At 40.1% G+C, this 25,357-nt stretch overlaps 1 protein-coding gene across 17 annotated transcripts in view; it reads left to right on the top strand.

Moving 5' to 3' along the window:
- Positions 1-25,357, top strand: part of PBRM1 (polybromo 1) — a 128,872-nt gene that overhangs the window by 41,405 nt on the left and 62,110 nt on the right. For 9 of the 17 annotated variants that reach the window (XM_047776354.1, XM_047776372.1, XM_047776362.1 and 6 more), the window contains 6 exons: positions 1,332-1,545; positions 7,151-7,292; positions 9,519-9,616; positions 12,007-12,051; positions 17,764-18,040; positions 21,881-21,986. In XM_047776354.1, coding sequence (XP_047632310.1) covers positions 1,332-1,545; positions 7,151-7,292; positions 9,519-9,616; positions 12,007-12,051; positions 17,764-18,040; positions 21,881-21,986 — 882 coding nt within the window. Of the gene's footprint in view, positions 1-1,331; positions 1,546-7,150; positions 7,293-9,518; positions 9,617-10,954; positions 11,223-12,006; positions 12,052-17,763; positions 18,041-21,880; positions 21,987-25,357 lie in introns of those variants that run through there. The other 8 variants (XM_047776411.1, XM_047776419.1, XM_047776347.1 and 5 more) reach the window with 2 other exon arrangements.

Here is a 25,357-nt window from a genome sequence, read left to right as displayed (position 1 = left end):
AGCCCCGTCTACATTTATACTGTCCTAAATTATATGCTGTCACTTTAATTCTAAGATCTATAAATGGCTATTTGCTCCTTTTCTTGACCAAGCACAAATATCAAGAAGTCTCTACAGATGGCAGAGAAACTGTTTTGCAACCTATTAAAGACAGTGTAACATTTACTATGTAACCTTCTATTCCTATGTAACATTTCTCTAAGTAGTACACAGTTATACTAAGCATTACTGAAATTATCTTTAATGAAGGCTAGAAATTATTCTTTTAAAATACATTCTCCAGTATGGAGATTCCTCAGAAAACTGAATATAGAACTACCATATGATCCAGCAGTCCCACTCCGGGGCATATATCCAGACAAAACTACAATTTAAAAAGATACATGCACCTGTATGTTCATAGCAGCACTATTCACATTAGCCAAGACATGGAAACAATCTAAATGTCCATCAACAGATGAATGGATTAAGAAGATGTGGTACATATACACACTGGAAAACTACTTGGCCATAAAAAATAATGAAATAATGCCATTTACAGCAACATGGATGCAACTAGAGATTCTTATACTAAGTGAAGTAAGTCAGAAAGGGAAAGACAAATACTGATATCAGTTATATGTTGAATCTAAGATAACGACATAAATGAACCAATCTATAAAACAGAAGCAAGAGACACATAGAGAATAGACTTGTGCTTGTTGAGAAGGCGAGAGGGAGTGGGATGGGCTGGGAGTTTGATGTAGTAGATGCAAACTGTTACATTTAGAATGGATAAGCGAAGAGGTCCTAATGTATAACACAGGGAACTATATACAGTCTCTTGGCATAGACTGTGATGAAAGATAATATAAGAAAGGGAATGTATATGTACGTATGACTGGGTCACTTTGCTATACAGCAGAAATTGGCACAACATTGTAAATCAAACACATTTTAATTTTAAAATGGGGAAAAGAATAAAACACCTTAATCCTAAAAAAATAAATGTTCTCAAACATAGGTAGCATGGGGAGTTCCTCTTGTGGCTCAGTGGTAGCGAACCTAACTATTATCCATGAGGACATGGGTTTGATCCCTGGCCTCCCTCAATGGGTTAAAGGATCTGGCAGTGTCATGAACTGTGGTGTAGGTTGCAGATGCACCTCAAATTCCACAGCTACGGCTCCAATTCAGCTCCTAGCCTGGGAATTTCCAAATGCCTTGGGTGCAGCCCTAAAAAGACAAAAAATAAAAAGAAACAAGAAAACTTACATAGCATAATCTGGAAAATTGTTAAAAACTTTAAAGAATGTTTTTTTCTTCCCCTTATATATTTTATGTCTTTGTAGCTGCCCGTTATGAAGAAGGAGAATCAGAAGCAGAGAGCATTACTTCATTTATGGATGTTTCAAATCCTTTTTATCAGCTTTATGAAACAGTTAGGAGCTGTCGGAATAACCAAGGGCAGCTGATAGCAGAACCTTTTTTCCATTTGCCTTCAAAGAAAAAATACCCAGATTATTATCAGCAAATCAAAATGCCCATATCACTGCAACAGATCAGGTAAGATGTCATCTACTACAGTACTTAGTATAAATCTATTTTCTTTTAATTCAGCCTGCACATATGTCTTCCTAAAATGGATGAGGATATTAAAGGTGAAAGTGTTTTTCACATGTCTAGAGTGTGCGTAAATATCACTGCCACATAAAAGTGAGAAGTAAAGTTTAACTACAAATTACATTCTTTGAACCACAGTAGAGTCAGTAGGCAAATAAAAAGTGTTCCAGATAGCCATTTGTTAGATTATGGATTATCAAAATTCATGCAGCTCAGAATTTAACTCATTTTCTTTTTTTTTTTTTTGTCTTTTCTAGGGCCGCCCCTGCAGCTTATGGAGGTTCCCAGGCTAAGGGTCTGATTGGAGCTGCAGCCACCGGCCTACACCACAGCCACAGCAATGTGGGATCCAAGCCTTGTCTGTGACCTACACCACAGCTCACTGCAACGCCGGATCCTTAACCGCTGAGTGAGGCCAGGGATCAAACCTGCAACCTCATGGTTCCTAGTCGAATTCGTTAACCACTGAGCCACGACGGGAACTCCTAATTCATTTTCTTATAACTGTACAAATACAAATCTTTCTGCCTATATCTTATATTGATTTTGAATTACCATAGTTTATCTGTATTAAAATTTTGTATCTGTAATTGAACCTCAGAATAAGCATAGTCAACTCTTGGAGAACTCTTCAGCTGAAATATTACCTGAAAGATAGTTCATTTTGGTATCCCTTTTCTGTTTGGAAAACTTTAAAATGATCATTGGGGATTTAGCCAAACAAAATACTTGAACCACTGCAATATCATTAACAATAGTAAGAAATAAATAATACTATAAAATATGTTGTTTTATAGTTCTTACACTGTGGGTTAGGTTTGTAGTATACCCAAATAGAGGCAAGAAGCAAGTAAAAATACATTAAATGGGCAAGGTCAGAATGAGCTGGTGTTTTTTCTTTCTTTCCTATTATTTATTTATTTATTTTCTTAGGGCTGCACCTATGGCATATAGAAGTTCTCGGGCTAGGGGTCAGATAGGAGCTTCAGCTGCTGACCTACACTGCAGTCACAGCAGTGGCAGACCTGAGCCACATCGGCAACCTGTGCTACAGCTTTTGGCAACACTGGATCTGTAACCCACTGAGTAAGGCCAGGGATCAAACCTACATCCTCATGGACACTGTTTCAGGTTCTTAACCTGCTGAGTCACAATGGGCGCTCCAAGATGGTAACACTCTTATAGATGTTAAGAGGTTCCTTTTGGGGGGCAGGAGGGGCCATACCCATGGCAAGTCAAACCCACACCACAGCAGCAAACCAAGCCACAGCAGTGATAGCGCTGGATCTTTAACATGCTGGGCCACCAGGGAACTTTTTTTTTTTTTTTTTGTCTTTTATTCTAGGGCTGCCCCCGAGGCATATGGAGGATCCCAGGCTAATCGGAGCTGTAGCCGCTGGCCTACACCAGAGCCACAGCAACATGGGATCCGAGCTGAGTCTTCGACCTTCACCACAGCTCACGGCAATGCCAGATCCTTAACCCACTGAGCAAGGCCAGGGATTGAACCCATAACCTCATGGTTCCTAGTCGGATTCATTAACCACTGAGCAATGACGGGAACTCCAGGGAACTTTTTAATTGAGTGATTTTTGTCCTTAGTTTCTTTTCTCCCTCGGTCTTTTGTTTTGAAAAATTCAGTCTAATTAATTAGATTAGTCCAAAAGAAGTCAAATTCTCAGCCAGTCTGATCACCTGCCTGAGAGCTTTTTCCAAGTTAGAATTTTCTCTCATAAGCCATGCTTTGTTAAGTCATTAATGCTACTCCTATCCTCACTTTAAAATTTTACTCTTGAAGTTCCCTGGTGATGCTGCAGTTAAGGATCTGGTGTTCTCACTGTTGTGGCTTGGGTTGCTGCTGTGGTACAGGTTCACTCCCTCACCTGGGAACTTTTGCATACCATAGGCATGGCAAAACTAAAATGAAAATAAAATTTACTCTTGACAGGGCACACAGGGGAGTGTGAGGAATAGGCTAAGGTCCAACTCATAGCAAACTAAGGTCTTAAAGGGTCAACTTTTAGAACATCTATAACTGCCTCCTTTCCAAGGACATATATTGAGCCAGTGATGCCTGATAAGAGCTGGACTACCTCCCATTGTGCTCTGCATCAGAGCAACAGGGAAATATAAAACAATGCTGTCCCAATGGCGTGTTGTCCCCATCTTTTATTTCTTGTTCTGCCCTTCCCCCCACTCAGTCCTTGAATACCATCAGCCTGATAAAAATAAAAAATTTTAAACCATAACAAGTTTGGGTTCTCTGTTCTTTGTACATGTTGAGGATACCCAGCACATGATCCTTGCAATTATCAGGAATAAGTCTGAGGCAGTAGTTTATTTAAACTCTGTGCTCTAGTTTTGTAAGCTGGTAGTGAGAACTGAGTTTGTACTTCGTTGTTATTTTTTGCTTCATCCCAGAGATATTCTCTAACATTCGTATCTCTTATAAGCTCTGCATGGAATCTACATGTGATTTTAGTAAATTTTAAGTAAAACTTGACATACATAATGATATCATTCTAAGAAGTCTAAAATCTCTACATTCATTCTGTGAAGCTGTAATCATATTGTGGTTTCTAATGTCATTTTGCAACTTTGATCAGAGTAACATGCAGATGCTTTAATCAAGATTTAAAAGTGTGGGAGTTCCTCTTGTGGCTCAGCAGGTTAAGGACCCAAAATTGTCTCTGGGAGGATGAAGATTTGATCCCTGGCCTGGCTCAGTGGGTTAAGGATCCAGCATTGCTGTAGGCTGTGGCATAGGTCACAGATGTGGCTCAAATTTGGTGTTGCCGTGGCTGAGGTGTAGGCCACAGCTGCAGCTCCAATTTGATCCCTAGCCCAGAAACTTCCATATGCTGCAGGTGCGACCATAAAAAGAAGGAAAAAGAAGATTTAAAATATCTTCTGGGAGTTCCTTGTGTGGCACAAAGGAAATGAATCCAACCAGTATCCATGAAGACGTGGGTTTGATCCCTGGCCTCACTTGGTGGGTTAGGGATCCCATGATGCCAGGAGCTGTGGTGTAGTTCAGAGACAAGGTTCAGATCCCACAGCTCCAATTTGACCCCTAGCTTGGGAATTTCCGTATGCTGCAGGTGTAGCCCTAAAAAGAAAAAAGTCCTAAATCCATAAAGTTAGGGCAAACCATGACTCTTCACTTTGTACAAAGCATGTATAGGGACTTTCCGAGAGTTGCTATTAGTAGTAACCTTAGTTTCTGAGAGAGCTATCAGAATTCCTTTTCTTTTTTTTTTTTTTTGCTTTTGCTTTTGCTTTTTAAGGCCACACCCTAAAAAGCAGAAGAACGTTATCCTCCGTCATGTTTCATACAAGTGACTAGATAAAGTTCCTTGTGCTATATAGCAGGATTCTTATTACTTCTACTAGTGTTTTACTCTTTTGGATTTTAATTAAATTGTCATATTGCTAAATAGAATGGTGCGTTTGCCTCTTCATTTTTTGAAATTATCGCTTCCAGACCTCTAATATGGATGCTGCCAGGCTAGGGGTCGAATCGGAGCTGCAGTGCTGACCTACACCACAGCCACAGCAATGCCAGATCAGAGCCGTGTCTGCAACCCACACTGCAGCTCACAGCAACACCAGATCCTTAACCCACTGAGTGAGGCCAGGGATTGAACCCACATCCTCATGGATGCTAGTTGGTTTTGTTACCACTGAGCCACAATGGGAACTCCTTTTTTATTTATTTATGTATTTATTTATTTATTGTCTTTTTGTCTTTTTTTAGGGCCACATTCGCGGCATATGGAGGTTCCCAGGCTGGGAGTCTAATCGGAGCTACAGCTGCTGGCCTACACCAGAGCCACAGCAACACCAGATCCAAGCCTCATCTACAACCTACACCACAGCTCACAGCAATGCTGGATCCTTAACCCACTGAGCGAGGCCAGGGATCAAACCCGAAACCTCATGGTTCCTAGTCGGATTTGTTTCTGCTGCATCACGACGGGAACTCTTTTTTTTTTTTTTTTAACGAATTCCGAAGACAACATTCTCACTCATGTTTATCTTCACATTGTATGAATCTCATGTGAAGGAGCAAGCAGAAGTTTGGCCTAAATTTTTTGAAGCCTTGCTTTAACAAGGCTATAAGAGAGAAAAAAAAAGAAAAATATTAAAAAATGAAAGAATTCTTAAGACTTAAAGTAAGTAAAAACCTCGATATCAGACCGTCATAATTAATTACAGATGTTTGTATTGGAGGAGTAATAAATAGTGAATGGACTCTGACATATCTGCCTCTCATTTACCATCTTAAGACTTTTTTTTGCCTTTTTTTATAGCCGATCTCTCGGCATATGAAGGTTCCCAGGCTAGGGGTCGAATCGGATCTACAGTTGCTGGCTTACGCTACAGCCACAACAACGCCAGATCTGAGCCTCATCTGCAGCCTACACAGCTCACGGCAACGCCGGACCCTTAACCCATTGAGCAAGCTGGGGATCAAACCCAAAACCTCATGGTTCCTAGTCGGATTTGTTTCTGCTGCGCCACAACAGAAATTCCAAGACTGCTCTTCATTGTCCATGTGTAACTCCCCTGGAGGTAAATGCATATTATTTTAAATGCTGTTTCATGGAATTTGCCCAGTACTTTATCTTTTTTTAACCCTCCTCAGGTAGAATGGCCTCTTTTTTTGTGAAATTTGTATATCACCATCATTCTTCATTAAGGTAGTTTAAAACCTCCCTGATTTTTATCTCTTCCTAGGGTTTTTATATTAGCCACTAACAGGAGTTTTTCCATTAGGATTTTTGCTAATATATTTGCTTTTTAATTGACCATCTTACTGGGTATTCTTAGTAATCTTTTTAGAAGTTTTTTTAATAATAGTTGATGTGCAGGAGTTCCCATTGTGGCTCAGTGGTTAACAAACCCAGCTAGTATTCATTAGGATGAGGGTTCCATCCCTGGCACCACTTAGTGGGTTAAGGATCCAGCATTGTTGTGAGCTATGGTGTAGGTGGCAGACAGGGCTCAGATCCCGTGTGCTGAGGCTGTGGTATAGGCCGGCAGCTACCCCTGACCTGGGAACCTCCTTAAGCTGCGGGTGCGGCCCTAAAAAAAGACAAAAGACAAAAAAAAATAATAATAATAATTGATTTATGGTGTTCTGTCAAATTCTACTGTACAGCAAAGTGACCCAGTCATATATGCATACATACATACTTATATGTTTATATATACACGCACTTTTTTTTCTCACATTATCCTCCATCATGTTCCATCACAAATGTCTAGATATAGTTCCTGGTGCTATGCAGCAGTATTTTTACTACTTCTTGTAGTGTTTTATTCTTGGATTTTCAGTTAAATCGTCATATTGCCTAAATAGAATGGTGCATTTGCCTCTTCATTTTTTGAAATTGTCACTTTCAGACCTCTAATCATTATTACTAGTACTTTGTGATACAAGATACCTTGTAGTGCTTGTCAGGAATTTTGTACTGGGCTTTTAGGAAAGGTTTTTCCTAATTTTCATAATGTAAAATTTTAGCCATTCATGTTTCTTTCACAGAACGAAACTAAAGAACCAAGAATATGAAACATTAGATCATTTGGAGGGTGATCTGAATTTAATGTTTGAAAATGCCAAACGCTATAATGTTCCCAATTCAGCCATCTACAAACGAGTTCTAAAGCTGCAACAAGTCATGCAGGTATGATTTCTTGGTTTTGCTAAATTGTTGTATGTATTGAAATAATTTTATACATTTTGAATGTGTAATTTTGAGATGTGTGATTTCCCTCCTGCAGTATCACATCATTCATTTCAACCACAAACACTGGTGAATATTTTTTTTACAGTTTTCAAGACTATGTAGATTAGAAATAATAGTTTAGACTGGTTTAGATTTATGAGTAGAGGAAACAGGAATTTATCACTGGGGAGTAATTTTTGGGTTATCAGGAAGTTTCTGTCCAATCACAGATGATATTCTGTCATTTAGATTTTGTTTCATTGGTTCTAGACTTGTTACGGTAGGATTGGTCCTAGGAGAAGGGAAATCTTAAGGCTAATTAATCATTGTACAATGTCAATGATTTTATTGAGTCCTTTTTTTTTTTTTTGTCTTTTTGCTATTTCTTGGGCCGCTCCCGTGGCATATGGAGGTTCCCAGGCTAGGGGTCGAATTGGAGCTGTAGCCACCGGCCTACGCCAGAGCCACAGCAACACAGGATCCGAGCCGCGTCTGCAACCTACACCACAGCTCACGGCAACGCCAGATCATTAACCCACTGAGCAAGGGCAGGGACCGAACCCGCAACCTCATGGTTCCTAGTCGGATTCGTTAACCACTGCGCCACGACGGGAACTCCTTGAGTCCTTTCTAAGAGCACACCTTGGAGGGTATCTAAGGTCATAGGGTCATCTAGGTGTTTTGAGAAAAAAGGCATAAATTTGATATACAAATTGTATCTACTTGTCAGTTTTTGGTAGAACTTTCTGGAAAGAGAATCTCAGCGCTGTGAAGCAACAAAAGCCATTTTAGATCACCTGTAGAATCTTCATTTTGTATAGTCAGCATTATGATCAGAGATAAGGATCTCAGGTATTTCCTTTTCAGTACCCTGAGTTTATTTCTTAAGTCTGCTATGGTTGGACTTTCAGCTCTCTTTGGCAGAAGGTCTTTAAAAATGCATGTGTTGGAGTTCCTGTCTTGGCTCAGTGGTTAATGAACCCGACTAGCATCCATGAGGACGCGGGTTCGATCCCTGGCCTCACTCAGTGGGTTCAGGATCCCACATTACTGTGAACTGTGGTGTAGGTCAAAGACAAGGCTCAGATCCTGCATTGCTGTGGCTGTGACATAGACCGGTGGCCACAGCTCGGATTTGACCCCTAGCCTGGGAACCTCCATGTGCTGCGGGATGCCCTAAAAAGACAAAAAGGCAAAAAAAAAATGCATGTATTGGAAAGTAGATCTTATTTCACTTCTCACATTAAACTCTTCTCTTAGTCATACTGTTGCTTAAATCAAGGGTACTAAAGGTTGTCTTTGACTTCACTTTACTTAACTCTGGCTACCAGAGCAGGGTGCTCCTACAGCTCACCTCAGTGCTTTTAGCAAGTTGATGCCCTTTGTAGTTTTAAATTTAGTTTAGTTAGGAGTTCCCATCGTGGTGCAGTGGTTAACGAATCCGACCAAGAACCATGAGGTTGCGGGTTCGATCTCTGCCCTTGCTCAGTGGGTTAACGATCCGGAGTTGCCGTGAGCTGTGGTGTAGCTTGCAGATGTGGCTCGGATCCCGCGTTGCTGTGGCTCTGGCGTAGGCCCTGGGCTACAGCTCCAATAGACCCCTAGCCTGGGAACCTCCATATGCCGCGGGAGCAGCCCAAAGAAATAGCAAAAAAGACAATAAAATAAAATAAATTTAGTTTAGTTAGATTTGATTCCTTAACTCTCTGGATCCATTTTTTTTGAAGCTACTTTTCTATCATGAAAGCTTTTGTTAAATTGCAGGGGGTTTGTTGTTGGTTTTTATTTTTGTCTTTTTAGGGCCCTACCCACAGCATATCGAAGTTCTCCAGGTAGGGGTCCAGTTGGAGTTGCACCTGTCGGCCTGCACCACAGCCATAGCAATGCCAGATCCGAGCCATGTCTGCTGCCTACACCACAGTTCACAGCAACGCTGGATCCTTAACCCAATGATCAGGGCCAGGAATCAAACCCATAGATACTAGTCAGGTTCATTACCTTTGAACCAAAAGGGGAACTCCTAAATTCAGTTGGTGAAAATATTTAATGACTCCTCTTGATTTCATGTATCCTACCTGTGGTTGTATCTTTCTGCCTGAATCTGATGTGTCTAGCTCTTTATCATTCATATTTTCTAGAAGTGTTCAACAGAATGGGCTTAACTCCCCAAATCTTCTGTTTTAGGCAAAGAAGAAGGAGCTTGCCAGGAGAGATGATATCGAGGATGGAGATAGCATGATTTCTTCAGCCACCTCTGATACTGGTAGTGCCAAAAGAAAAAGGTATACACTCTTCTTATAGCTGGAGACATCGTCTCAGTTTCTTTTTGTTTTGTTTTAGGTTTAAGTGCAGAAAAATGTTTCCTTAAGCTCTCAAGTATGAATTATCTTACAAGCTTTAAATATTTTATAGGATTTAAAAATCATTTACAAAAAAAATAATAAAAAATAAATAAAAATTCATTTACAAACTGTATGATTAGTGCTTTTTTGGTACAAGTACCATATTGGTTTTAGATAATGTAGATAAAAATTACAACCATTGGCATTCCCATCGAGGTGCAGCAGAAACGAATCCGACTAGGAACCATGAGGTTTCGGATTTGATCCCTGGCCTCGCTCAGTGGGTTAAGGATCCGTCGTTGCCGTGAGCTGTTGTGTAGGTCGAAGACATGGCTTGGATCTGGCCAGCAGCTGTAGCTCCAGTTAGACCCCTAGCCTGGGAACCTCCATGTGCCACGGGTACAGCCCTAAAAAGCAAAAAAAAAAAAAAAAAATTACAACCACTTATGTAGCTTGACAAAATATATTTTTCTTTTTGTTGTCCAGGTTATTTTGTTTTATTGTGGCATTTTAAGAGTGCCCCTTAAATCTAATTTAGGTAATTTCTCTGTGGTGAATTAATTACACGCACACACACAAAAAATCAGTGCTACCACTGTAGTGAAGTAAGCCGTTATTCTTAGCCCTGTGTTTTCCTTATTAATCTTCTCTTTATTTGCCATTTTAAGGATGTCAGGTTGTAAAATGCCAAGTCATAACTTCTTGTAATTCATGACAGGTTAAGGTAGTTATTTGGCTTTCTTTTCTTTCTAACCTTTCTCTCAACTTCCCTAACCCTCCCTTTTTCTCATGGGTTTTATGGAAGGGGACCTAAAAAGAATCATGCAAGACCCATCTCTTTTGTCTACACCTCCCACACGGAGTTTCTCTGGCTTGATCTTTGTGGAACACTGAATTCTTCCTCAGCCTTAACTGTCTCACCATCTTTGAAACAGCAGTGAATCCAGGGAGGATACCTTATACAAGGAGTAGGCTAATCACTAATAGGGCATGACAGAGTCAAAGCTGAATGAAAAAGTCGTTAGTAACTGTTAACACAGTTTTCTTCATGCATTGGTAGATCCACTAAGATCAGAAGATTTTAAAAAGTGGTTTAGAAGAGAGCTTTTTTTGTCTTTCCCTGTAAATAGAATTTGGGAAATTTTTTTAGCTTTGAAAATAACTTTGCTATGCTATGCCAAGGTAACAAAATTGTTAGTGTGCCCTGAGATGTGAGTCTCCTCCATTACTAGTCTATGAATTTCATCCTTCCAAGTTCTTAATTCCTTGTTATACCAGGGGCAACGGAGGAAAAATGTGAAACCAGATCAGAGACATCAAATCAAGAACATCTTTGAGTGTAATTATATAACTACTTCAGCATCACCTGGTTTTCCAGATCAGTCACCAATCAAAGATAAAAACTTCTCAGGCAAAAGAAGGTAATGGAGGCAAAAGTGCTGGTACAGTTAGTGCCAACACTGAATGAAAAGAGAGATCTTAAACTAGCCGAGTTTTAAGAAAACATTTCCAAGGAAGCACTAGCCGAGGCCAGATACCTTAAAAATCTCTGTGGCTTATACTTTGTGGGACAACACAAGTAGATTAAATGAAAGTTATTTTCTAAAACATTCCATTAAAAGAAAACTAAGTATTACATTCTTGAAATAATAATATCCCACTTTAGACAAAAGTCTTTTTGTAAACAGGTTTCTTAGGAATTAGGAAATTCCTAAGTGTTTTATATAATGAAGTGAAAAATATACAAATAAGAACAAGTAGAAATCATAGCTAAAGCAATAAAAGAACATATCTGGGTTGAAATATAAGCATGAGCACACGTTGAGAGGTTGAGAGAAGCAAGTCCTATACTTTGGACTATGATGAATGAAATAACATAATGAGCCTTTTAGAAGGTAATTATGTTAAGAGGTTTTGGTAATAAGAAATAGACTTCTCCAGAATTCAGGCAGACATGACAGCCCTAGTGCGTTAAGTGAAGCTTATCCGGAGAAGTCAGGGCCAAGTTTTATAAGTACCACTTGACTTGACTCCTAAATATTGTGTATGATTCTGTCTTTGCTTTATTTTTTTTTTATATCAAAGATTGTAAGAAAAATTACTGTGGATATGTTCTCTTCATTCTGGGAATGCATTCTTTTCCCCAACTCCTCCACCCAGAAATCCACCTGCTGTCTTCTATGTTGAAATGTTCCAAATATTCTTAATACCTTTTATTCTTTGGATTGAATAATCCTCTTTTTTCTCAACCATATTTGGTTTATACATGACCCTCCAATGTTGCTTGTTTTGTTTCTCTTCACATGTAATGTTTGTTTCTGCTTTCCCAGGAACACTCTTGACAGTGAGATGTTGGGTCTCAGGAGGCTATCCAGGTGTGCAGTCCTTTTTTATGCATAAACATATTTTTTTTTAAGTGTTACTTCTGTGGCATGGTCAGTACTGATTAGGTGAAAAGTGTGGCCTTAAGCATGTGAAATAATGGTTTTTATTTGGATGCCTGTTTATTTTATGAATAAAGAAGGCAATATAGTTTAGAAGTATAGTTGGAAAATAAACTCAATTAGCCTAGGTACGTTGAGGAGCCTTAATTTGTTGCCAGCTTTGCAAGGGACAGTTAGCTCCCTCACCAGTCATTGTGCTTCTGGCAGCCACTGTAGAAATGGCTGAGAATATGGTGGCATTGCTGGTATCAGAGGCTGGCTGGTACTGGTTGCCTTTCATGGATGTCTTTTACAGATTGGGGGATGGTGGAGGGATCAAAATCACTGTTGACAGTCCAAGTGATGTCAGTCTGTCTATGTTGGCACCTGTGTATTGGGTTAGTGCTTCTTGAGCATGAATGCATTTCTTCAGTCTCTTATCTGTTTTCTTTAAAAGCATCCATTCTTTTGCATGTTACTTATGATTTTAAAAACAGCCCATAAGTTGCCATGTTATAGTCCTAGTAGTAATCATTGTGTGGTGCTTTTTATTTTTCACCTTTGCTGTCTGGCATTCACAGAGAGTCAGTTGTTTGCAGAACAGGTCATAGAGGAGAACATTTAGTCATCACCTCTACCTTCCAGGAATTTATTGGCCAGGGAAAGAGGCAGATTGAAAACAAATGAAATTAAGTAAGAGCACCATAGTAAAATAATTATGTAAAGTACATGATTTTACAATGGTTTGGAAATGTGTGATTGCCCAAATAGCTTTAGGACATGCTTTTCTTTGAAAGTTAGATATTCTAAAGTTATTTGTATGTCACTGCCATATGTAGTCCACTCTACAAAATTACTGTATTATTATCTTTTTCCTAGCAATTTCCTTAAGAACAATTTTCTTAGATAGTAAATTTAAGAGAAAGACTGTAGAGGGTTCCTGTCGTGGCTCAGGGGAAATGAATCTGGCTAGTATCCATGAAGATACAGGTTCCATCCCTGGCTCACTCAGTGGGTTAAGGATCTGGTATTGCCATGAGCTGTGATGTAGGTCACAGACGTAGCTCAGACCTGGCATTGCTGTGGCTGTGGTGTGGGCCAGTGACTACAGCTCCAATTAAACCCTAGCCTGGGAACTAACATGCACCATGGGTGCGGCCCTAAAAAACCCAAAAGAAAAAAGAGAGAGAGAGACAATAGATATATTTCTTTGATATCATTCGTAGTATATGACACTGGTTCTAGGTGTCAGTAAAAGAAAGAGAAATGTGAGGCATCGTGGAGTAGCGTTATAACCCCCAAGCTCTAGAGCCTGACTCCCCAGTTCAAATCCCTGTTGTTTTTATCAGCTCTTTTATCTGAGCTTCATCTCAACTTTCTCATCTGAAAAAGGAGTCAGTGACAATACCTACATAGGATTGCTGTGAGGAGCTGATTGCTTAATGTTTAAAGCCCATGGAACTGGGCCTGGATGCAGTGAGTACTCATTAAATATAGCTCTGATTTTTTTTCTGGAAGTATTTCCCTTTGACATCAAGACTTGGTAGATTTCATTTTGTTTTTAGACAGATATTACTAGTCTGGGGAACTTATTAAAAAGGTGAATAAAAAAGTTTTATTCCTTGAAGACTTGAAGATGAAATGTCGAAAGTCTTGTAAAAGAAAGAACCTTTGGGTTTACTTAGCTTCAGAGCAGGCACCGCCAAAGATCTAGGGTCAGGGAGTTAAATGCTGGGAGACCTTGAGGCCTGTGAGCAGGGTTGACTTTGGTTAGAGAGGCTCTTGGCAAGAGCTTACTTTTTATCATTCACTTGCATGATAAAAGCATCTTGGTAATTATTAGCTGATTCAAAGCTCAGGTCTGATTACTCATTTTATGGCTTTAGATACTCATTTGAGTCTTAAAGCCTCTATTTTTACATATGCAGAGTTGGGATAATAATTGCACCTGGTTCATAGAGTTTGAGGATTAAAAGATAGTGCTTAGCATAGTCCCTGGCATGTGGTAGAAGTGTTAACTGTAACTATAAATAGGAATCTTGTGAGTATATCTAAATATAGGTACATAATAAATAATAGTCATAAGAAGAATAAAGAAAAGGACATTTGAGAAAGTGGTCTGTCACAAACTGTGAAAGTTAGGATTAACACTGGAAAAAAGGTCAGATCTAGAAGGGCTATGGAGAACCCCTAGGACTAATAAACTAAGAGAAGCAGAAAGTGACCTTGATCCCAGTGTTTTAGGCTGGGTTGGAGGGTCAGGAGGGTAGTAAGCTGGTGGTCCTGAAAAATCAAGGATTCACAGCAAAGCCTCTACTGGCTCATAACCTTTGTGCAAATTAGAAGTACCACCAATTTCTCAAGACACTGGACTTTTATTTATTGTACAGTTGTTATAATACACTGATTTTTTAGCACAGGGCCATTTATGCCCATCTCCTGTACATTTCTAAAATTGTATATTTTGGAGTTCCCATCGTGGCTCAGTGGCTAATGAACCTGACTGAGATCCATAAGGATGCGGGTTCGATCCCTGGCCTCGCTCAAAGGGTTAAGGATCCGACATTGCCTTGAGCTTGGTGTAGATTGCAGATGCAGCTCAGATCTCCTATTGCTGCAGCTGTGGTGTAGGCCAGCAGCTATGACTCTGATTTGACCCCTAACCTGGGAACTTCCATGTGCTGCAGGTACGGCCCTAAAAAAGCAGTTTATGATCTGAATTGACATCCCCTTAATTATGGTACCCTTAAGTGCACAGTGATAAACAACCCTGGTTTTGAACCCCCTTAAAATGTATTTCACCTAGGTATGTTCACAGGTGCTGATTAAAAAAAGAATGAGTATGCCAGTTACAAGTCTGAGATTGAATTTTATGTACCTTTCCCAAAGTAAGAAGAGTGAACAAATCTTTTTTTTTTTTTATTTTTATTTTCCCACTGTACAGCAAGGGGATCAAGTTATCCTTACATGTATACATTACAATTACATTTTTTCCCCCACCCTTTATTCTGTTGCAACATGAGTGAACAAATCTTTATAGTTAATGATCTGAGAGAGGAAGAGAGGTAGGATGAATGGAGGGATTTTAAGAAGAGTCTAAAAATCAAAATGACATTGAAAATAGTAACCAGGAAGTATCAAATAGGGAAGTGTGATAGCTATCTTTTTGTAATGTAGAGTTAATCTCATTTCAAAAAGTATTTGAAGTTACTTTCAAAATTGTGGATATAATAAGGTTCACCGTCATATTGGAAAAAGATAAAGCAAATATACCAGCCACCCAAGTAAATACAGTTAGGAAAGAATATGAAGTTTAGCTCTGAGTGTTTTCTGGCAGTCAGATTAAAAGTAATGGGCCACTGGTTCTCAGTCTCAGAAGCAATATAATAACCTGGAAAAATATAAACAAAATAGTCAAACTAGATTTGTTCAGAGATGATCACCCTAATAGTTCACCATAAGTGACCCTAATAAAAATAGTTTTTCTTGCCTTTGAGGCTGGAAACTAGTTACACATCACTTTCTTAAAGTCCTAAAACAGTAAATTTGTTATTAGAGCAGTTGTCAAATCTTGTAATAGCAAATTCAGGTTCTGAAATTTTTCTTTAGGGGTGTCTTGAAGGCTAAAGTCGTCTGTATTCAAATCTCTGCCAAGATGTGGCACTCTGTAATGTTGGAGCTTCATCCTACATTCCTCCTCTGTAATTCACTTGCTCAAGTCCTGGACTGAGAGAGCTCTTTCTCTAAAGTCATCACCTGAGGATGCCTCTTTGGAAAAATAGTTTCCACTAGATGAAACTTCTAGGTTGCCCTCATCTGACAGTCACTTAATATAGACACAAAAGTACTGAGAAGAAGAAATGGCACCGTTTCCAGAGTCACCAGGAAAAAGAGCAGTCTCAAGTGAAGACACAGGTGACAAGGAGGATCCCAGTCCTTTTTGTCTCCTAATTGGATCACTTTCAGGTTGCCTTCAGCTCCATGACATTAGGAAGATACGCATTTTTGAGACACTTGTAAATGTCGACGTAGTATATATATCTATTTTTTCATCCATTAATTATTCTTTATTTGTGTTTTGTTTCTTTTTAAAAAACACATTTTTAACCTTGTGGAGAAACTGTCTGGCCTTTGGATTCTTTGTGACCCAGCAGTGGGGAGTGGACAGAGGACTGGACTAGGAGACTAAGTTTGCTTCAGGAATGAACTTTCTTCCATTTATAAGATAGGAAATAGGAGTTCCCTTGTTGCACAGTGGGTTAGGATCCAGCTTTGTCATTGCAGCAGCTTGGGTCACTGTTGTTGGCATGGGTTTGATGCCTGGCCCAGGAACTTCCACATGCCAAGGGTGCAGCCTCCCAAAAAAAGAAAAAGATAGGAAACAGATAAATAAAAAATATTTTCTTCAGAGTACTACATTATAGGATCTTAATTTGTTGAATAGCAATTAAGTCACAAGTCATTAAAAAATTAAGTTATTTTTATTTGTTATTTTTTTATGGGCACACCCATGGCATATGGAAGTTCCTGGGCTAGGGACTAAATCTGAGCCCCAGCCGTGACCTACCCCACAGCTGCAGCAATACTGGATCCTTTAACCCACTGCATCAGGCCAGGGATCAAACCCATGCCTCTGCAGTGACCCAAGCCATTGCAATCAGATTCTTAACCTAGTGTGCCACAGTGGGAACTCCACAAGTCATTTTTTTATTACCTACCTCAGAGACTGCTGGTTGAGTCTGGCTAGAATTTCTTTGTCTGTGTACTGAAAACATACCAACATTGGTCCAGAAATCATTGGAAGATCATGTTTTCTAACAATTCATTGGACAGCTCACCTTGGGCAAGTCGTTTAGCTTCTCTAAGCTAGTTTCCCCAATAATTAGGAGGCTAGCCCATATGTTCTCTTGAGCCCCTTTGTAACTCAGGCTGTAATCTGTATGGCCTTTTGCTTTGTTCTGTAGCACTTACATTTATTTCCTAGCATCATATATCACTGGGGCATTTTGATGAACAAGACAGCGATTCATACTCAAGGATGAAAATTTACTCAAGACTTCATAAGAACCACAGACCATTTGTTCTTTAAACTAGGTTGACATTATGGTATAATGCTGGTGGAGGGAGGGAGCAGGGACTGACCATGACAGGATAAATCCAAGAGAGACTTGTACCCGCTATAGAGACACTCATCTGGCAGACAGCCTCCTTTTGTTTTCTGGTAACCAGGATATACAGAAATGGTCATCTTAAGAGATGGAACACTTTTCTTTGTGTTTGTCTAAGAGAGGACTATTAGGAAATCAGCAGTTTTATTACTCTTGTGTTCTATTCTTAAAAAATATATTTCAGTTGATAATAGAATTTCGTATTTTTTGGAGTCAGACAAGATCTTTTTTCAAGCATTGCGTTTCATAAATGTTCTGAACAGGTTTGTCTGGTGTTATTTGCTGCTCCTGCCAGAGTCATTATGTTTTAACTATTTTAGAAAGTTTCCTAATATTTGCTTATAGCTTCTAGCATGTTCACTGTGTTTGTGGCATACATAATCAATAAATTATAACCGTTATGAAACACCTGACCCTTCATTTCATGTTCATCCTTGTATCAAGAAAATTGAACCTGTTCTCATTTTTCCCTTTTTCTACCTCTCCCCCTCAACAGTAAAAAGAACATAAGAAAGCAGCGAATGAAAATCTTATTCAATGTTGTTCTTGAAGCTCGTGAGCCAGGTTCAGGCAGAAGACTTTGTGATCTATTTATGGTTAAACCATCCAAAAAAGACTATCCTGATTACTATAAAATCATTTTGGAGCCTATGGACTTGAAAATAATTGAGCATAACATCCGCAATGACAAGTATGCAGGGGAAGAGGGAATGATAGAAGACATGAAGCTGATGTTCCGGAATGCCAGGCACTACAATGAGGAAGGCTCCCAGGTGAGGATGTGTGGGAGTCCTAGAGTAGGCACATTTTCTTTGGGGCATTCGTGGAATAATGTGCTGAGAGACTAGGTCTAGAGGCCTAACTTAGGTTACTCTTCTCAGTGATTAGCTTAATATTTTTGTCTTTTCTTAGTTGTTTAAATTGGGAAGCAGGAGTTCCGTCGTGACTCAACAGTTAGCGAACCCAATTAGCATCCACAAGGACACAGTTCGATCCTTAGCCTTGCTCAGTGAGTTAAGGATCTAGGGTTGCCGTGAGCTGTGGTGTAGGTCACAAACACGGCTCAGATCCCACATTGCTGTGGCTCTGGTGTAGGCCGCCAGCTGCAACTCCGATGGGACCCCTAGCCTAGGAACCTCCATATGCCATGGGTGCAGCCCTAAAAAAGGAAAAAGACTAAAAAATTTAAATAAAAATAAAATGGGAAGCAGAACATTGTAAGGTTAAAAGTTTATACTCTGTCCACTTGTCCATGGTGTTGGGGGGATTGGTTCCAAGATGCCCCAAATCCACAAATGCGCAAGGCCCTTATATATAATGGCATAGTATAGTCAACCCCCTGAAACCATGGTTTCCGCATCCATGGATTTGGAGTGCCAACTAATCTGACATCCTTGATTTGAATCCTGCTCTACCAGTCCCTGTGTAAGTAACTTATCTTTTCTGAGCCTCATTTTCTTCATCTCTAAATTGGGGTAATAATAGTACTTGCATCAGGGTTGTTGTAGGATTTAAATGAGATAACATTTAAAGAGCGTGTAGCACAGTGCCTGGTTTTCAAATAACACTGAAGAGAAAGCCAAGGACGTTAAAATCTTTCATCATCATCATTACTGTTGTCAGTCACCATGCTTCTCTAAGGATAGTCTATAAAATTGTGTAACTATATAAATATCAGGATATTCCCAGTAATGCTCCTCTGGAAAATTGATTTTGTTAATGAAGCATCTTGAGTTTCAGTTCTTTTTTTTTTTTTTGGTCTTTTTAGGGCTGCATTTGCAGCATATGGAGGTTCCCAGGCTAGGGGTCCAATTGGAACTGTAACCATAAGTCTACACCACAGCCGCAGCAACTCGGCATCCAAGCTGCATCTGCGACCTACACCACAGCTCACAGCAATACCAGATCCTTAACCCACTGAGCAAGGCCAGAGATCGAACCTGTGTCCTTGTGGATGCTAGTAGGGTTCACTAACAGCTGAGCCGCAACGGGAACTCCTTCAGTTCTTTATCAGCATAGCTAAGATACATTTTTCCTTCTTTCATATTTTTTTCTACATTACATTCTTTCCTTTCCTTTTTTTTTTTTGGTCTTTTTAGGGCTGTTCCTGAGGGATGTGAAAGTTCCCAGGCTAGGGGTTTAATTGGAGCTGCAGCCACCAGACTTTCCCACAGCCATAGTAATACCAGATCCGAACCACTGCTGTGACCTACACCACAGCTCACTGCAACGGCGAATCCTTAACCCACTGAGCAAGGCCAGGGATCAAACCCACATTCTCATTGACACAATATTGGGTTTTTAACTTGAACCGCAATGGGAACTCTGACTTTTTTTTTGTTAAGGTCACACCTGCAGCATATGGAAGTTCACAGGCTAGGGGTCGAATTGGAGCTGCAGCTGCCAGCCTATGCCACAGCCACAGCAACACCAGAACCAAGCCGTGTCTGTGATTTACACCACAGTTCGAGGCCAGGGATCGAACCCACATCCTCATGGATGCTAGTCCAATTCATTACCACTGAGCCACAATAAGAACTCCGACTTTATTATTTTTTAATTGAAGTGTAATTGACATATTTCAAGTGTTCAAAATGGTGATTTAATATTAATGTATTAAAACTTGTGTATATTACAAAATTATCACTGCCTTAAGTCTACTAAACATACATCACCATATGTAGTTGTGCAGTTTGTGTGTTTGGTGAGAACCTTTAAGATCTACTCTCAGCAACTTTCAAATATTCATATAGTAGTATTTTTTTTTCTTTTTTTTTCTTTTTGTCTTTTCTAGGGCTGCACCGGAGGTTTCTAGGCTGGGGGTCTAATCGGAGCTGCAGCTGCCAGCCTGCGCCACAGCCACGGCAACACGGGATCCAAGCCACGTCTGCAACCTGCACCACAGCTCACGGCAATGCCGGATCCTTAACCCACTGAGCAAGGCCGGGGATCAAACCTGCAACCTCATGGTTCCTAGTCAGATTCGTTAACCACTGAGCCACGATGGGAACTCCCCAAATATTCATGTAGTATTATTAACTATAGTCACCATACATTACATCCCCATGAAAGTTTATAACTGAAAGTTTGTACCCTTTGACTCTCTTTCCCTTTTTTGCCCATCTCCTATCCCCCCTTCTGCAACCACCAATCTGTTCTCTGCATCTGTGAGCTCGGGGGTTTTTTTTAGTGGGGGGTTGTGTTTTTAGGTTCCACATATAAGTGAGATCATACAGTATTTGTCTCTTCTTTGTTTCTTTCACTTAGCATAATGTCGTCAAGATTTATCCATGTTGTCGCAAATGGCGAGATTTCATTTTTTATGGCTGAATAATACTCCTGTTTGTATGTGACATTTTTCTTTATCCATTCATCCATTTATGGATACATAGGTTTTTTCCATATCTTAGCTATTATAGATAATGCTGCAGTTAACATGGGTGGGGTGCATATATCTTTACTGAGTTTACATTATCAACTTTAAACTCCCAGAAATAAATTATATTTTCAAATCATTTATTTCCTTTCTTATGCTATTCCATTTGAATTTAAAATAAAATAGTCACTGAGGGTGCTTGTGGCAAAGAAATGGTTCTCTCTGTCATAGGGGTTTACACTGTCCTCATGTCATTGTCTAATGGGCCACTTGCCTACTACTGGTATAGAAAAAAACCATCCTTAAGACAGGTTGCCAAAGAAGAGTGGTCAGTTATTCTCTCAGCCCCCCTGCTCTGGTGGCAGTCAAGGAGGAGAGCCACTGTGGGAGTTGGGAGGCAGCTTTGGGGTCAAAGCCATTAGGCGAGTAACCTCATCCTTGGCCCTTGGCTCAGTCTTCACAAAGAGAGCCTAGTCAGTGTTTATTGCTTTTTCACAGATCAGATTCTAGGCGCTGAACTCACACTGATGTTAAATCCCTTTTAACAATGTTTGAGGAGTTCCTGTCATGGCTCAGTGATTAAGGAATCCGAATAGAAACCATGAGGTTGCGGGTTCAATCCCTGGCCTCGCTCAGTGGGTTAAGGATCCGGCGTTGCCGTGAGCTGTGGTGTAGGTCAAAGACATGGCTCGGATCCCGCGTTGCTGTGGCTGTGGTATAGGCCAGTGGCTGCAGCTCCAATTAGACCCCTAGCCTGGGAACCTCCATATGCTGCAGGAGCAGCCCTGGAAAAGGCAAAAAGATGAAGAAGAAAAAAAAAAAGACAGTGTTTGAGATGTTACTCTTCAACTATTAGATATTTTTAATTTTTAATTTCCATTGAGCTAAGTCTGCTACCTTGAGGGACCAATGAAAGAGAGATTTATGAAGAAATAGCATATGTAAATATGTTTCAGAACTTGCATAAAAACTTGCAGTGATTCTACTATGGTAGTTCTCAAACTTTAGCCTACATGTGTGCACATTAGAATCACATAGAAAGCTTTAAACAACAAACCAATTGAGGCTGAAGCCCACCCCACAAAGACGTGATTTTGTTGCTCTGTAATGATCTCAGTTCATTTCATTAGTTCCCAGCTATCCTAATCTGTGTTTTTAAAACTTCCTTGTGGATGTATACTTCAATAGAAAAGCTTCTTAGAAAATAATTTCAAATTATGTTTGTACTTAAATACAGGTGTACAATGATGCGCACATCCTGGAGAAGTTACTCAAGGATAAAAGGAAAGAGCTGGGTCCACTGCCTGATGATGATGACATGGCCTCTCCCAAACTCAAGCTGAGTAAGGCAGTCTCACACTTCATTATTCAGTTCAGTCTACCAAGGAGATGTTGCTGAGTTACTGAAATATTATTTAATTGGTTAATATAATTGAACTTGCACTCCAGGGTAGCGTTTCTTGCCTCCTCTCAAGCACTCTCTTCTGTATTTTAAGTAAACATGAAAGCATGTGAGGAATAGAATAATGTAATATCGAAAGTTTTGTTTACTTTCTTGAATCCAGTGGACATTCTGTAAATGTTAAATAGTAAGAATGGAGTATATATGTGATACTCTACATGTGATGCCTGGAAGAGTATACTAGCAGATTTTCTTTCTCTTTCTTTCTTTCTTTCTTTCTTTCTTTCTTTCTTTCTTCCTTCCTTCCTTCCTTCCTTCCTTCCTTCCTTCCTTCCTTCCTTCCTTCCTTTCTTTCTTTCTTTCTTTCTTTCCTCTTGTTTTTTTTTTTTTATGGCTGCACCCGTGGCATATGGAAGTTAGCAGGCCAGGGGTCGAATCTGAGCTGTAGCTGAAGCCACAGCCATAGCCACACAGGATCTGAGCTGCACCTATGCCACAGCTTGCAGCAACGCTGAATCATTAACCCACTAAGCAAGGCCATTGATAAAACCCACATCCTCACAGAGGCAACATTGGGTCCTTAACCCACTGAGCCACAACAGGAACTCCTCTTTTTCTTTTTCTTTCCTTCTTTCCTCCCTCCCTCATTTCTCTTTCTCACTTTTTTTCCCCGATGACTAGGATTAAAAGTGAAACCCAGGAGTTGCCCTTGTGACTCAGTGGGCTAAGAACCCGACTAGTATCCATGAGGATGTGGGTTCAATCCCTGGCCTCACTCAGTGGGTTAAGGATCCAGCATTGCTGCAAGCTGCTGCATAGGTTGCATATGTGGCTGGGATCTGGCATAGACTGGTGGCTGGCAGCTGCAACTCTGATTCGAACCCTAGTTCCAGGAACTTCCATATGCTGCAGGTGTGGCCCTAAAAAGGAAAAAAAAAAAGTGAATCCCAGGATCTCCTCCTAGACAGAATTTGAGAGGTAGAGTTGTCTGGCTGCTGTACTGTCTGTTAATTTGGCTGTCTTTATTTTTTTGGCCACCCACACTGAATATGGAAGTTCCTAGGCCAGGGATTGACTCCCAGCTACAGCAGTAACCTATACCTCAGCTGCAGCAATGCCAGATGCTTAACCTACTGGCTGGGGATTTAACCCGTGCTGCCACAGAGAAAATGCCAGATTCTTAACCCACTGAGCCACAGTGGGAACTCCAACTCAGATGTCTTTTGAGTGTGGTCTGTGGATTGTTCTGTTCTGAAAAACTCTGAGAGAAGAGAAACAGGAAAAAACAATTAGTACCATTGGGCTAAAGAAGAGGTTTCTTCCTTATTTAAAATATATAGATAAAATAAATACCAAGCAAATGATATTAGTGTTGTCAGGTATTCTTTAGAAGCATATTTGCTGAATAGAAAAAAAAACAGACTGTGATTTTTTATACTAAATGACTATAAACTGAATTTTACAGTAGCTTTGGGTATGATTTATTGCTAAGTGATCATTCCTTTTTGTTAAGCCATTTTTCCCATGAAATTATAAAAGCATACAGAATGATTGCAGAAATGAAAACCTTTTTAGGAACATAATGCCTTTTAAAACTAGAATTAATTATACAAGTTAGGAAGCTAATGACAGATAATTATTTATTTTAATTTTATGGTCTCACCGCCTATGGAAGTTCCCAGGCCATGGGTTGAATCTGAGCCATAGCCTCAACCCTAGCTGCAGCTATGGCAAGGGAGGATCCTTTAACTCACTGCACCAGGCCGGGATCAAACTCACACCTCCTCAGTGATCCAAGCCACTGCAGTTGGATTCTTTGTTTTTTGTTATTGTTTTTGTTTTATTTTGTTTTTGTCTTTGTGCCTTTTCTAGGGCTGCTCCCGCAGCATATGGAGGTTCCCAGGCTCGGGGTCTAATCAGAGCTGCTGCTGCTGGCCTACACCAGAGCCACAGCAACACGGGATCCGAGCCGCGTCTGCGAGCTACACCACAGCTCATGGCAATGCTGGATCCTTAACCCATGCAGTTGGATTCTTAACCCATTGCACCACAGCAGAAACTCTGTAATGACTATCTAAATATATATAAATAAATACATAGGGAGTTCCCGTCGTAGCACAGTGGTTAACGAATCCGACTAGGAACCATGAGGTTGCGGGTTTGGTCCCTGCCCTTGCTCAGTGGGTTAACAATCCGGCGTTGCCGTGAGCTGTGGTGTAGGTTGCAGACGCGGCTCGGATCCCGCGTTGCTGTGGCTCTAGCGTAGGCCGGCGGCTACAGCTCCGATTCGACCCCTAGCCTGGGAACCTCCATATGCCACTGGAGGGGCCCAAAGAAATAGCAAAAAGACAATAAATAAATAAATAAATAAATACATACATACATAAATTTTTTTTCATGGGCACACCTGTAGCATATGAAAGTTTTCAGGTTAGGGGTTGAATTGGAGCTGCAGCCGCTGGCCTATACCACAGCCATGGCAATACCGGATCTGAGCCACATCTACAGCCTATGCCACAGCCTACATTACAGCAGTGCCAGATCCTTAACCCACTGAGCCTGCCCAGGGATTGAACCCTCAGTCTCACAGAGACAACATCAGGTCCTTATCCCACTGAACCACAATAGGAATTCCCATATATAAATTTTTTGAAGTTCAAGGATAGGAGATTTTAACTTACATTGTCAATTTGTTTTTCATTTATTGATTTTATATTATGAAAACTTCAAAACATATACAGATAGAAGGAATAGTACCATGAATTCCTGTCTATACCTTTTATGCAGCATTTATCAAGATTGTGCCATGCTTATTTCTTTTTTTTTAATTTTTTTTAATTACTCAGATGAATTTATCACATCTGTAGTTGTATAATGCTCATAACAATCTGATTTCACAGGATTTCCATCCCACAGCCCAAGCACATCCCCCCACCCCCCAAACTGTCTCCTCTGGAGACCATAAGTTTTTCAATGTCTGTGAGTCAGCATCTGTTCTGCAAAGAAGTTCATTCTATCCTTTTTTCAGATTCCACATGTCAGTGAAAGCATTTGATGTTGGTGTCTCATTGTATGGCTGACTTCACTTAGCATGATAGTTGCTAGGTCCATCCATGTTGCAAAAAATGCTGGTATTTCGTTCTTTTTAATGGCTGAGTAATATTCCATTGTGTATATGTACCACCTCTTCTTGATCCACTCCTCTGTCAATGGACATTTAGGTTGTTTCCATGTGTTGGCTATTGTAAATAGCACTGCACTGAACATCTGAGTACATGTGTCTTTGCAAGTCATGGTTTTCTCCGGGTAGAT

This window comes from Phacochoerus africanus, chromosome 1 (assembly GCF_016906955.1).
Source record: "Phacochoerus africanus isolate WHEZ1 chromosome 1, ROS_Pafr_v1, whole genome shotgun sequence".
Classification (NCBI taxonomy): domain Eukaryota; kingdom Metazoa; phylum Chordata; class Mammalia; order Artiodactyla; family Suidae; genus Phacochoerus; species Phacochoerus africanus.
Note: the sequence above shows the minus strand (reverse complement) of the source record. Positions and strands in the feature narration are given on the sequence as shown.